Source organism: Spea bombifrons, chromosome 3 (assembly GCF_027358695.1).
Source record: "Spea bombifrons isolate aSpeBom1 chromosome 3, aSpeBom1.2.pri, whole genome shotgun sequence".
NCBI lineage: Eukaryota > Metazoa > Chordata > Amphibia > Anura > Pelobatidae > Spea > Spea bombifrons.
This window is the reverse complement of record NC_071089.1, coordinates 13,920,510-13,936,127: the sequence shown is the minus strand read 5'-3', so window position 1 is coordinate 13,936,127 and position 15,618 is coordinate 13,920,510. Positions and strand designations below refer to the sequence as shown.

General features: G+C 35.9%; 1 protein-coding gene across 1 annotated transcript in view; it reads left to right on the top strand.

The window, feature by feature from the left end:
• LHCGR (luteinizing hormone/choriogonadotropin receptor) overlaps positions 1-15,618 on the top strand; it is a 61,330-nt gene that overhangs the window by 44,171 nt on the left and 1,541 nt on the right. The window contains exons 9-11 of the mRNA XM_053460061.1: positions 2,832-3,017; positions 14,176-14,256; positions 15,283-15,308. Of these exons, the coding sequence (XP_053316036.1) occupies positions 2,832-3,017; positions 14,176-14,256; positions 15,283-15,308 (293 nt within the window). The remainder of the gene's footprint in view (positions 1-2,831; positions 3,018-14,175; positions 14,257-15,282; positions 15,309-15,618) is intronic.

The window sequence follows — 15,618 nt, the reverse complement described above, 5'->3', positions numbered from 1 at the left end:
AAGAAGGTAGGAAATCATTCATTAAGACTGAGTGACAGTGAGAGTGGATTGGTATGTGTGGAATCTGTGGATTGATATGTGTGGATTGGTATATGTGTGGATTGGTATGTGTGGGACCTGTGGATTGGTATGTGTGGAACCTGTGGATTGGTATGTGTGGAATCTGTGGATTGGTAAGTGTTGATTGGTAAATGTGTGAGAGTGATGGGTGTTATGCTGTACCATTTCCAATGTCTTTTTCATTATAATTATGCTCTAAAGTACATCATAACTCCCATCACTCTATACTGTTCCGTACAGTGGCAGAGCTGGGAGACAGAGGCCTTGCACCCCCACCGCAGGGTGCTGGTCAGGTTCTATGTGGGCAATGTGGACGCTGGCTTTGGGGTGTGCAATCTGTGATCTATGCCTGTAATTTAGGGTGTTTTATCTATAACTTTAATGCTGAGTTTTTATGTGAATTCCAATTGATCAATACCTGCAAAGCTGGGTTTGTGTGTTAATGTGTTGGTCTGTATCTGCTATGCTATGTTTCTATACATTATTTATGTTTACCAGCAAATACAGGATTTGTATGTCTTATTCGGTTGATCAATACCTGGGGTGCTGTTTCCATGTGTTGTTTATTTGATCTATACCTTCAGTGCTGAGTGATTTCCAGTTGCTCTATACCTGCAATGCTGGGTTTGTGTGTTCTGTTGATTTATACCTGCAATGCTATGTTTCCATACATTATTTATGTATACCTGTAAATACAGGATATTTATGTCTTATTCAGTTACACGTGATGTTTCCATGTGTTGTTTATTTGATCTACACCTGAACTACAGGGAGTAATTAAAAGAGAGTTGTGGTTTAGTGACGTAGGGGACAAATGGACTTTGGGGATGATTACGGGGAGAGGACCTCCCAATGTCACGGTGCAGTCAGAAGAAGGGAAGGCTGTACTGACTCTCACAGTCTTCCCCTGATCTGCAGTTGAGGGCAGTACAGCATAATCCCTATCACTATACATCGATCTAGACATTTACAATAATGCAGCATAACCCCTACCACTATATACTAAGCCAGACACTGAAGTGGTAGGCCTACACCACATCAATGGCTTTGTATATAGTGATATGGGTTATGCTGCATTATTGTAAATGTCAGGCTCAATGTATAGTGATATGGATTACGCTGCCCCACCGTCAATGTGTGCTCAGTATAAAGTGATAGGTGTTATCCTGTATCACCGGCAATGTGGGCCTCAGTATATAATAACAGTTATGTTGTACCACCATCAGCGCGTGCCTCAGTATATAATGGAAACAGTTATGTTGTACTACTGTCAGCGCGTGTTTCAGTATATAATGATAGCAGTTGTGCTGCACAACTGTCAATGTCTGCCTCAGTGTATAATGATAGTTATGTTGTACTACTATAAGTGTCTAGCTCAGTATATAAAGATAGCGGTTATGCTGTACCACCATCAATATCTGGCTCAGTTATAGTGATAGGTGTTATGCTGTTCCACTGTAGTATCTGGCTCAGTGTATAGTGATAGGAGTTATGCTGTTTCACTGTAATGTTTGCCTCAATATATAATGAAATTACTTAAGCTGCACCACCGTCAATGTCTGTCTCAGTATAGAGTGTCTGGTTCATATGGTATATATAATCATGAGTCGACATGGCAACACCACTATATATGCAAATGCTTAAATGAAAAGAGAACAATGTTATGGTGACTCCTGATTATAATATCAGAATTTTTTTTAGTTTATAGTGTCTTTAGCTGCTTAGCCAGTACTTAATTTGTAATGTTTGTCACTCATTTGTTAGGTCTTCTTAGAAACTTGTTGTGTTTGTTGTTTTTTGGGGGGGGTTATTAAAGAAAGCACTATTATATGTTCAGTAAATGTTATTTAAACCTATTTATTTTACTTATAAGTTATTAATTTATTTTTTCAGATTTCTTGTTGTTTACAGTTGACATACAGTTTACAAATTGGTGCAATAAATATTCTTGCCAACATAATTTTGTAGATGTCTTTACATTTGGGGGGGGGGGTGCCACTTACAGGATCCGCCCCGGGTGCCAAATACTCTAGGTACGCCCCTGACCTAAGCTATGATTACCTTTCTGGTCGAAGAGACTGATGAACAATTCTACTCCATGTGTTACTCTGATAATCACAGAAAGTGGTGCAAATGTTAATGTTTTTAAGGAAAGACTTAGTACATACTGTGCATACATTGTTTGCCAAGTCAAACTTGATTAAGAAAATTGCATTAGCTTTAGTTACCTAACAGTGCTAAATGACTGTCATCACAGAATGCAATTTATGTAACAGCCAGGCAGGATTTAGGAATTTCAGATTACAAAACAGTAGAAAAGATGGAGACATGCAACCTTTACTAGGATTAGAGTATATTGAAAACGGAAACCACAATGATCCACCATAATTGCAGGTTTATTTGTTATATGATAACCATGCTACAAATATTAAAAACATTATATAAACTATAAACCGGCAAAAATAGGCAGAATTTTACAAAAACACTACCACTACAATATTTTAGCTAAAAGAGTTTTAAAAACTAAAGGTTTTTAACTGCACATCCTTAGTTCTATAGTATGGAAGAATACATGTCTAGGAGAATTCGAGATGAAGGAATACCCAGGTGGTTTATTATAGAACAAATAATTAATGAGTAACCTTGATCAGTTATTTTATCCTTGCTTGTTGGTATATTAGCATTTATGTTGATATTATATTGTATGTATTTCTGTTGGTTTAACTGTATTTGTACACAGAATAATATAATGTTTTCTTATCGTATTATAGAGACATAACATCGACACACCTAGACCATCTTCCTAGTTATGGACTGGAATTTATCCAGGTGTTAGTTGCTGAAAAATCTTACCACCTCAAAAAATTACCGGCTCTTGACAAGCTTTCTAATTTACTGGAGGCTCGTCTTACATATCCGAGTCACTGCTGCGCCTTCACAAACATGCGAATAAGAGAGTAAGTATTTGAAAATTATCTTTTTTTCTGAAATACAGTGATGTAGAAATATATTTTATTTTAAAATGAGTCAAGGAGTCGGCTACCTCGCAAAATTAAAATAAATAAGAATTAGAAACACTCTCCTTCCGAAAACAATATTTATTAGCAAATACAGTGGTGCTAAAAAGCATTTGCCACTTTTAAAAGATGATTTCATGTATAGAAGGGGTAAAAACTATCAAACCCTATGTGAAAAAGTATTTGCCTCCTTAGTTACTTAGTAAACCAATTAACCAATGAACCTGTCTTGAAAAGTGAAGTAAGCTAAAAGGTCTCAAAATGCAGCACATGATGATGCCATCTAAATAAATTCAAGAACAGATGAGAAACAAAGGCATTCTGGAAAAGGTTACAAACCCATTTCTAAGGCTGTTTCTTTATACCAGATGTAACATTTCTAGGAGAATTCTAGATGAGGGAATACCCAGGTGGTTTATTATAGAACAAATAACGAGTGAGTAACCTTGATCCTTGCTTTTTGGTTGTTGTTTTATATATATTATATTGTATGTATTTTTGTTGTTTTAACTGTATTTTTACACAGAAGGATATAATGTTTTCTTATTGAAACAGAAATAAAATAACTGATCAAGGTCTCCTGTTCCATCTGGCGTAAAGCTAACATAGCATTCCACAATAAAAGCAACATACTAGCAGGCAAACATGGTGGTGGTAGTGTGATGGTCTGTGGCTTGCTGCTTCAGGACCTGGGTGACTTTATAATCGATGGGACCCTGAATTCTGCTCCGTATCAGAAAATCCTCAAGGAGAATGTCCTACCATCAGTTTGTGACCTAAAGCTCAAGCGCAGTTGGGTTATGCAGCAAGACAATAATCTGGATAATCGAAAACATGTAACAAATAAGCAAAAAAAAGAAGAAATGAGGGAGGGGCAGATACTTTTTCACAGCACTGTACATATAACAGAAATGTTATGCTATAAATGCAAATGTATTACCTGTGTTCTCCTGAAAGTGGAAATGATTGCTTTAGTACATTTTAACACCCCTATCTCCTTGGTCACAGGCTGTGGGGGTGAGGGTGTATATTTGTGGGCTCTTTGTTACCAGGTAGGCATCATATAACCCCCATCCCACAGCACATTAGGTTGGGGAGAGGAAAATGCGTCATCGTAGGCCTTTCTTGCTTAACAGGGGTGCATTCTGACTCAATTTGCAACTTTCAAGCATCTTGTGGGTTAATAAACTTGCTTTTTTTCAATTTACATCAACTCTGCTGTAGTTGTGGGGAGCCAAGCCAAATGTTATTTTATGCAAGTGCAAATGTCTGTTGGCAAAAGTGAATCTGCAAGTTGGACTTCATCTAACTTATACGAATAAGCGTCTGTAAACCTGCAACTTGCATGTCTCTGAGTCTCTCTCTATTATATAGATTTATCTATATGGACATATATGATATAGATAAATATGTTTCAACAATGACCATTCTTATTTTGTTGTTTTCTTCCTCCTAGGCCTGCCATCTTTTTTTAACATGTTGCTGTTTAGAGCACACTTCTAAAGTGCTTCCCAGTACTGTATAGCACTACAGAATATGATTAGGGGAATTAATTATGAATACATTAACCACAGAATAATTAGGGAAATGTCCAAATTTTAATTGATTTCCTTCTTCATACATCCCACATATTGCATGGAAGCACTACAGATGGTGGCCAACAATCTGTGAAAATGAGTTGCCAAAATGGTCAATACACGAGAGCTACTTTGTGCCTTCTGACATGAGAGGTTCCATTACTCTTAATGTATTTTCATGGCAATCGTGTCTATGAATTAAAATCACTTTGCACCCGGCAAGTAATTTTAATTTTGACACTATTAACTATTATGTCAAAGGGACAAGTTCAGGGGAATGAATTTGGCTTAGTGCTCTCTTTCCATTTGTGTTGTATATTTTCTTATACAACATGTTATGGTAGAGATAGACACCATCATTTTTTATCTTATTCAGCTCTCTGAAATGTGTCTCTGTCACAGTGTAATGTTAAGGTTTATCTTTTTATTGGCGCTGTGTTTGTTCGTCGTATGGTGGAATGTAGGAGTTCTAAAGGTGATAACGTACCTTAAGTTCAGAAGCAACTTCCAGGTTGCTTGGTCAGCCAGAGGTCTTATAATCTGAGTGTATGCTACACTTTATGTATTTCATGACTACAGTATTTGTGAATGCAACAGATGGCAAAAGGGTAAACGCTAGTATTTTGAGGTTAGCAAAGTAGCCGATAAAAGATTATGGACCAGACTTAAGATATAACAAAATAACTTAATGTCAATTGAAACAAAAAAAAATAACGTTGGTATTCGGAGGACACATTTATGGGTCATGGTTGTTACAATCTTTTATCACGGTGCAATAATTGAGGATGAAGCAAGACAATTTAATCATTTAGAAAAGGGGATGGTGAAATCACACACCTGCATTTATGATTAACAAAATACAGCCCTATCTCCAGTAAATTATATCAGTTAATGTCCCATCAATATTCCAAAATGTATTTTTTTCCCCATTTTAACGGCAGTAAAAAGTCAGCAGGCTATAGGGGCCATATTGATCTCATGAGCCATCAAATTCTGTGTTACAATGTTAAGGGACCTGAAACCGTGGCATTTCTGCAAGCAAGCTGTTCGTCTGCAAGGAATTTATATATTTATACATCTCCTTGGCTTTGACTGTCGTGAAATGTATACTTTATTACAGTTTCAGTGGATAATCTACAGAGATAGAGAGCTCTGGATGGAGAACTAGTTTTATGTATTCCTTCTAAGAAAATATTATATGAAAATGCCATACCTATATAAAAATATTTATATTTCACCAGAGAGAACAATTGAAAGATAAAAAAAAATGCACGCATGTATAAAAGTAAAAGTGTTTCTGTGTACGTAAGTCCCAGGCGCTCCTTAAAAAGAGTGAATTTCATGTATTTTCTGCTGCTACAGTACATAAATCACTGTTTTGGTAGTAATATGTTTTTATAGTACTTTTTATTAGTCCAGTCTGCCCACGTGTCATAATGTACCGTACGTGTATGTGTGTGTATATATTCGAATCATATGAGTGGGCTAAATATTGGTAATAAGGTTCCCAATACAAAGCCATATTTGTAAAGCGTGTCATTCACATGTCACAGATGATGTTTCTATTCAATGGCCACTCATTATAAACTATAGGTAACATGCAATGCCTTCTATTGCATACATTTGTGCAGAGAATAGGTTAATGTAAAAAAGAAAGAAAGAAAAAAAAAGAGAGAGAAAAAACATCTTTAGACTGTTACAGGAAGAGGTCAAAAGATGGATCACAAAGAACAAAGTGTGTTGTTTGGAAAAATAACAGAATAAAATATAAAAATATCTATTTGACCATCTAAAAAAATATAAAAAAGTCTAAAATTCTAAAGTCTATAAAAATGTTGATGTATGACTAAATCATAATTTCACATTAATAAAGCCAAACTTTGTGAGCGCGTATGTGCACGTTACACAAACAACACCTACTTGTAATCTCAACGCCCATTATGCGACATTGATCTCCAGCGTGTACTGTACTGGGTTACACGCATTTGTATTAAATAAACTTCATACATAAATTAAATTAAAATAGACAACTTTCATTGAATTGAGGAAAGAATAAAACATAGAACCTAGCTCTTGGGGACCAGTCCTGTCTGTTCCAAAACATTTCCCGCAAATATTATTATAACTTAAATAAGTAATAACAGCCTTAAGGGTATAGTATCCAATATAACAAAAATATTGCTTTATGCTGCCGGTGACAGCTCTGTGAAATACGATTTCACCAGACCCACATTGCTCCAGTCTCTCATACACAATGTTTTATATGTACTGTTTGTGATGGTAAAGAGCCAACTGCCCAATCTAGTCTGCCTTTTCAAATAATTTTTATATTGTTTAATCAAAGGTTTATGCACATCCCTACTAAGCCTACTGTCCGTTCTGTAAAGTAGAATTTTCTCAATATTTCTTACAGTCTTCCACCCTCTACCTGTAAATTATGCCCTATAGTTCTAGAACTACTTCTTTATTAAAAAAATGCTTCCCTTCTTTGACTTTATTTAATACCTTGAGGTATTTGAGAATTTCTATAATGTCTCCCCCTCTCAGTTCTCCTGGGAATATCTCTCTTTTCTGGCCATGATCTGTTAGGCAGACCAAGTAACACGTTAGTATCCTTTCTTCAAATCTTTCTAAGTTACATACGTGCCTTTCTGAAGGCATAGTATCCAGAATTAGACAATGTTTTCTAAATAGGGTTTCACCAATTTGCAAAAATCAGTGGGGAACACCCACTGATGTCGGAGAGAACGCGGCCGCGTCCCTCTGACATAGTGAGAAACAGCCCCATTTAAAGGGAGGATTTGGCCGTTGACCCGGAGAAGCTGCTGATACTTCTCCTTATTATGATTTATTGTTTTATATGGCGCCATCAAATTCCATAGCGCTGTACTTATGCAACCTAGCATCCTACTTGGCTTTTCCCAATGCTTCACTTTGCTGCCTATCTTCCTCTAAAATGTATTTTAGAGAGCTTAGGTTGTATGTGTCTGAGCCACACATACCCCTCTAAACCACACATATCACACATGCAAAAATGTGTCTAAAAATAGTTTTTATACATTATACATGTCCTAATTGCATTATTTGACAATCGGCCACATTAACTTTAGGTTACAATCCCTACATTATTTAGCATTTGAGTTCCCCTTCTAGAATGTCAATATTGTTTTAAATATTACACATACGGTGTGAATCTAATACATTATATATATATATATATATATATATACATACATAGACATAAAATTTAGTGAAGGTGTCTGCTCCTCTTGAAATGGTTAAATAGCCATTGCCCTCAAACAGTATTCCTATTACATTAGGGGGCAAACTGTTTGCAGGGACACAGAAATCCTGGAAAAAAAGTGTTATAGTGATGTTCTTACATTGTGAATACATGGTGTACAGAAGCAAAATATTCCCAAAAGCAGTAGTTAGAAAGATTAATGTCTTTATTATCAACATCATCTTTTACTCTTATGTCACAGAGTGTTATCATTCCTGTAGGTTTAATTGGACTGTTTGAATTGAGAGATGTACTAGTCCAATAAAGAGCAAATTATTTCCCAGGCTTGGTTACCACTGCAGGCGTCACGATATAAATTCCATTAACTGCCCTCATGTGCAACCTTTCAACCCTTGCCAGGTGCCCATGCTGCGAGACAACAGTAATAACCATAGTTTAACATCGGTACATGTTTATTCTTATAGCAAAAATGTATACATCAGGCTACAGATCAAAAGCTATTTTTATGGAGCAAGATATTGACAGTGTTTATGTGCATACATATGTTCATAAATACATACATACACAGCCCATAACTCAAAGACGTTGGGTTCCCAGGTATGTGATCGGACCTTTACAATCTGTTTTTTTTTTTGTTGAAAATATATTTTTTTTCTCCCTGTCCTGTGAACCAGACTCCGGGGAAAAAGGCCCCTACTTGCGAGCTTAAAATTTAGATTAACCCCTTAAGGACAATGGGCGGTCCCTAAACCCATTGAAAACAATGCATTGTGAGCCCAGTACATGTACGGGCTTTGTCATTAAGGGGTTAATAAATGTATTGATGCTAAAAGTTGTGTAGCTAAGTCAACTTTCTGAAAGCTAATAACCATATAGTTTAGATATACATATATATTTTTCTTGGGATTTTAACAAATGTGTTAAATATAAAGAGTATGTTTGGACATTGATTTTATTAATTCAGAAGCAATCTTAATGGTGAAAGTTAAAAAAAGAAAGAAAGAAAATCGTACTAGTGTTTCAAGGCATTCCTGACATATCTAGGACCCACACATCTACGTGTTAGCATTCCATGGCCCATTTAATTGGATTTTTCTGCCAGACGTTACACTGTACTTGTGAAATTAATGTTGGCTCTCCATAAAACAACAAGGATGGGATGCCGATCTGGATTCTAGCCAGCATTTGTTTTGTGTTTTCAGCGTGAGCCAACAGAGATTCTGTGTCTATGGACCAGAGCTCAAAGGTTGGCAGCCACCAATGTCAGTAACGGAAATTTTATGAATACATTTTCTAGATAAGTTTTGGTTGTAAGGTTTTGAGACTTGCATTCTTTTAAAAAAACAATGTTTTATGGAAGTTATCAACAAGCACAGGCTGATTCGAATTGTAATTACACCATATTCATAAACTTGCATTTTATTTACTTTAATCCTTTAAAAAATGATAACACTTGATAAAATGCTCATGTGTAATATTAATATTGTTGGTGCTGCAAAATGATTTTGACAATAAAACGTAAAAAATGCCAAAGTTAAAGATAATTAAAAACAGTCTGTATTGTTTGTTAGATTTAATATACTGCATTGATTTTATTATTAAGTCCTTCACACTAAATGCTCTGTGAGCTAGTCATACCCTTATATATGACAAGCCCTGGCGAGGGCTATGGACCCGACCAAGACAGTTGGGAGAGTGTGGGAGTGAAAGAGTTAGTGACACAAGATTTGTGGTTACTTGTTACTTTTCCCAGCAACCACAACATTAACCCCAATATCAGCCCAGTACTACAATTCGCTGCCACCACCAAGACTTTATGTCATGGAATCCTAGGTTATCCCAAACAAAACAGAATTACAGTATAAAAGTAATCACATTAATCATGAAACATATAATTAACCCTTTTGTAATGTATTCTATCTGAGCAGTGATAGCATATTAGAGAACATAGACCAGAGATTAATTGAACATTTAATCTGAAAAAGGGTTTCATGGTGCTGTGTACAAAAAATTTAGCAATAAAGGATTTACAGAAATAAAGATTACAAATTGTCCATAAAATAAAATGAGAGAAACACATGAATTCCCAACATACAATTACATATGGTAAAGTTTTTCTTGAAGTTGGTAAAAAATAAATCCTACCCCCCCCTTGATATTCTCCAAGACCTATAAGATATACCACAGCTGTTTCAAAGAGCCCCCCTGGATATTACCTTGGAGACTTAGGGTCTGGCCTGACAGTTTACGGCCCAATCAATCAGACCTGTAAAGCTTTGTTAGACATGCAATTTACACATCCATGCTCACGTACACACAATATTACACATCCATGCTCACACACACTTACACATCCATGCTCACACACACACACAATTACACATCCATTCTCACATACGTACATAAATACAAACACATATACATACATACCACCACCCGCCCCTGCTTAGCGCTCCTGCAGCTTCCTGTCTGGCTGCTCGCACACTATGCAGACAGCCTCGGTTTCACTGCGGGGTCATGTGACAAAACTTGGCCCAGAGACGCTCCTGTCTCTGCGTGCCAATTTAAAATAGTTTAGAAGGGCTTTTTTCTAAACTATTTTAAATTGGTATGAGGAGACAGGAACAAGGGGCCAACGGTGGCCACTGTAGTTACCCCACTGGTTTTGGTGATGTTATCTACTCACTGCATTAATTGCCTAGGACTGGTGCTCACTTTGTTGAGGCCTGATGATCAAAGAATATCCTGTGTGCGCCTGGATCAAAGACTACAAAAAATATATATACTGGGCTTAACCCTTTGCTTGCCAGAGGCCAGGACAGGCCAATTCATGCACTGGCATGACACCTACCCACTAAATTTAGAGGTACACCTACATTTGCCTATGAGTTACATATGGGACACTCAATAACAATTGTAATATTTCTTTTAAGGGAAATTGAATGAAAACAAAGCTCATCACCAAATAGTCAAAAAGTATACATCATATGCAGTATGTATATATAATTTTACAAAAAAAAATGTTTCTCAAAGAGATGCTGTACGATTAACATTTTAGGTTATTGGTCACTATGGTGATTGATCAAGTTTTTTTTTATTGGAACATTCTTTGTTCTTCATACATAAACCCATTGTAATCCATCTACGTAAATATAAGTTTACACTGCACTTAATAGGGTGGCCTGGCACATCTTATTGCTTAAATCATTGAGGTTGATACTAGCATGGAATATTAAAAATTAATTTAAACACCTTAACACCTACTAAAAAAAAGAGAAGAGCTGTCATTTTCTGCCTGGGTGTCTTTAGATGAACTATGTAATATGCTTTGCGGATCTGATAATCTAATATTTCTATTTAATTGCATAAAACAACAAACATTCAAAAATATTTGTTTTTCTTTTTTTTTTTTTTAGCAATTAGCGCCTGCTTTTTTGTCATGTGACAAGTGTTCCCGGTGAAAATGTTTCATTTTGTCCTTTCAACACTTCATCCATGCCCTTTTAACCTACAAAGCTTTTATTTTTCAAAGCAAACTCTTTAAATGTAGGTGTTAGACCTCTATATCAAAATGACTGTTTATTGAAGACAATATGTTATTTTTCCTAAAGGATCACAAAATCTAAGACCTTCAGTGTGTAATGGTACCTTTAATATATTGTTCTATTATATGCCAAGTATTACCTGATCCTAAAGCTACATGCTATCACCGCTTTGAAAGTTTTTTTTTCTTCAAATGCTTAAGTAAACTTGCTTCTCCCTTTTTGATCCAGAAATAAGCAGCACTAAAATGTAATAATAGATATAATGATCCCTTGACATCTTTTTGACACTGTGTGGGTAATTAAATCCCACTATCACAAATCCTATTTTCTCCTTGGCAACGCACACCATTTTCAAAAATGAAGCCTCCCCCTCACATTGTAGGTTGAAAGCTCAGTGACACGCATACACGCATCATGTGATATCTCGGTGCTGCTGCTCCAAAACAAATTCAATTTCTGTTTTACATGGACGAGCACAAAATATATTTTAAAAAGGCAATATAGGGGACCAGAGGCTCTTGTGTGTGCTTATATGTGCATTATGAAATGTTCATAATCCTAATCACTGAATATTTTATGACAATTATATACTAAACAAACTGGGGTTTATTCACTAGAGGTCAGGGCTCTGTGCGGGACGGTCAATTTCTTTCACACCAAACTCATCCAACCATGTCTTTAAGGACCAATATTGAGTCGTGCTGGAACAGAAAGGGCCTTCCCCAAACTGTCCCCACAAAGCTGGAAGCACAGCATTGTCCAAAATGTCTTGGAATGCTGAAGCATTTATATTTTCCTTCACTGGATGTAAGGGGCCCAACCCCTGATGAGTTTGGTGTGGAGGAACTTGAGCGGCCTGCACAGAGCCCTGGCCTTAAACACCTTTGGGATGAATTAGAATGCCTTTTGGGAGCCAGGCATTCTCATCCAACTTTAGTACCTGACCCCACAAATGATCTTTTGGCTGAATTGGCACAGATTGCCACAGACATGCTTAAAAATCCTGTGGAGAGCCTTCCCAGAAGAGTAGAGGCTGTTATAGATGCAAAGGGGGAGGGGTGTTGCAACTCGATATTAATGCGCATGGTTTTGGGGTGGGATGTCCAACAAGCTCATAAACAAGCTTTAAGGGGGAACAAAGGAGTATCCCTTTAAGTATTAATAAAATATGCAACATTTTCCCAGGGCATTATGTATTATATAAAAAAGAAAAAAGCCAGATTTAGCTAGACCATAAAAAGCAATACATTAAGTATCTTACTTTGTGACTGTGTATTTCCAGCAAGAGCTTTGTTATATCATGATGCATAGCTGATCAGTGTTTGAAATATTTACGCGCTTTGTAGATAACAGATTAAAAGAGGGTTGTAATTTTTCAAGATACAATAGGAACTGAACTGATTCAGAACTGATTCAGATTCAAAGATGTATAGAATTGTTCTGAACGTTCTGCTAAAATGAATGTTAGTTTTACCAATATGCCTGAACTTGATAATTTTTTTCACTTTTGTTTTAGAAATGACTTTGATTTTAATCTAACGCCTACAAGTAATTTCTTAAAATCTATTTCAGGGTGACGGAATAAAAGGAATATGTTAACAAGAAACTGCAATTCATTTTAGAACATGGCACAGTCACCAAATATATATTTATGCATTAGGGATTCATTTCCTATTACAGGAGCAAGTTATTTTGGATGTACATATCCGATTCATGTATATTTTTCTTTAATGACAGTATGGTGGGAAGTATAGCCTTTCCCCAAAAATGTAATGTTTTTATGATGTTCTACCTACAGATACACATCCTTTCAAAAGTTTGGGGTTACTTAGCTGTTTTCATGGAAAACAAGGTCCTAGCTGTAACATAATTGCAAAAGGGTTTTCTAAGGATCCATTAGCCTTTTAAACTTAAACCTGGATTAGCGAAAACAACGTGCCGTTGGAACACAGGAGTGATAAAGGGCCTCTGTAAGCCTAAGAAAATATTCTATTAAGCCGTTTCCAGCTACAATAGTCATTCACAACATTAACAACGTCTACGCTGTATTTCTGATCCACTTGATGTTATTTAAATGGAAAAAAATGTTTTTAAAAAAAAAAATATATATTAAAAAAACAAGGACATTTCTAAGTGTCAGTTAACGGCAGCGTGCATTCGGCACAATGCTCACAGTTCGACCCTAACTGGCCCTAAATATATCCTGACAATATATATTTTTACGTTTTTAATTGCCAACAATAGTGAGTCGCTACAAATGGAATCTTTGTGATGGCCTACTAAAGGGTTAATAGTTGAAAATTCTCAAGGTCAACGCCTGTTGATATGAACACATACAGGATGACTGATGAAATCCCACATTTGTAAACTAATGTGTATTTGTATAAGGTGTAAGCTGCTTTTTTTTCTGCTTCCTATGGTAAGCGAACACTTTATGTGAAAATGGTTATTTAAAATAGATTTCAATATATGTGTAGAATATATGTTTTGTTTTAAAATTGTATTATACATCTGTTTAGAAAAGGTTGGGATACATGCTTTGGCATTTTTAAAGCAAATGAACTCCTATCGTAGCAGGTTATTTACATAAGGGGTGATGTGGTGACATTAAACTGATTTTAGCAATTTTCCCCCAGGCTTTATGCATTTGTGCGCAACTATGATCCCCTGCAACTCATATCTTGGATTTTTCAGTATTAAAAATATGTTTTATGTTTTCCATTCCCTGATAGGCAAAATGCTGCTCTCTCCTATTTCGAAAATTTTACAAAGCAATGTGACACTACGCCAAGGAATCAAACCAATGAAACATAGTAAGTACAAGTTAACAGTAATACTCAGTGTAAACCTTTGAAATAATGGAAGGTGGACAAATATTTAATGGTTCCTCCTGCATTTAAAGTTCCTCCAACAAGGGTGTCCGAGTTGGCCGACATCAGAGTGATATTAGCAGCATGTTAGTGGACAGAAACCAATTGTTTTAAATGGTTTACATAATTGTTGAACAAAGAGTGTATTCTTTATATGATTAAGGAAAGTAAACTTTTTTCACTATTTGAAAGCTTTGATTACAGTCGTGTGGAAAAAAAAAGTACAGCCTCTCTGAATTCTATGGTTTTACATATCAGGGCATGATAATCAGTTGTTTCTTAGCAGGTCTACAAATCAGGCAAACACAACCTCAGATGAACAACATGACACATTACACCGTGTCACGAGTTATTCAACAAAAGTAAAGCCGAAATGGAGAAGCTAAATGTTTTTTACACTAAGTACACCTCGTGATTTAACAGCTTGTAGAACCACCTTTAGCAGCAATAACTTGAAGTAATTGTTTTCTCTATGACTTTTATCAGTCTCTCACATCGTTGTGGAGGAATTTTGGCAAGTTCTTACTTACAACGTTGCTTTAGTTCATTAAGGTGTATTGGCATTAGTTTTTTGCACGGCTTCCTAAAGGTCGTGCCACGGTATTTCAATTGGGTTCTGTTGTAAATTTGCTGGTGTGCTTTCTTTTTGTTAAATAAATAGTGACACGGTGTAATATATCATGCGTTGTTCATGTAAAGTTGTATTTACCTAATTTTTAGACCAGATGATTATTATGTCCGGATATGTAAAACCATAGACATCGAAGAGGGTGTACTTTCTTTTTCACACATGGCTTTCAATACCAGTGGTCCTCTTCTAAATGTCACTTTGTGGATGCATTTACCCATTTGACTGACTTGCCCTAACCTATACAATCTTGGTTGAAACTATAGTTACCAGATGGACACAAATATTTACATTTGAGTCCTAAACAATATTTGGTCAGAATTAGAAATTTTATATATCAGTTTTAGTAGTATGCATCCAGAATCAGGTTCTGTTTTTTATTTTTAACTCAACCGAATAGGAATAATAAGATTCAACTGGGATATGACATTATCATCGTCAATTATTATGTCCTCAATGAATTGTTCGGAATGGCCACTTCCTTTTGTAATTGAATGAGGATGGAAAATATATTAATTATGGAAAAACATTGTACTTCTTAAGGACCAAGGCTTTTTCCTTTAGCACTTTTGATATATTGTTTTCAAGCATAATTTATGCCTCATTTAGTTTAACCGCACCAATTATATTCTAAATTAAATGTATATTTTCAGGATAAGCAAGGTTTTTTTTTTTAA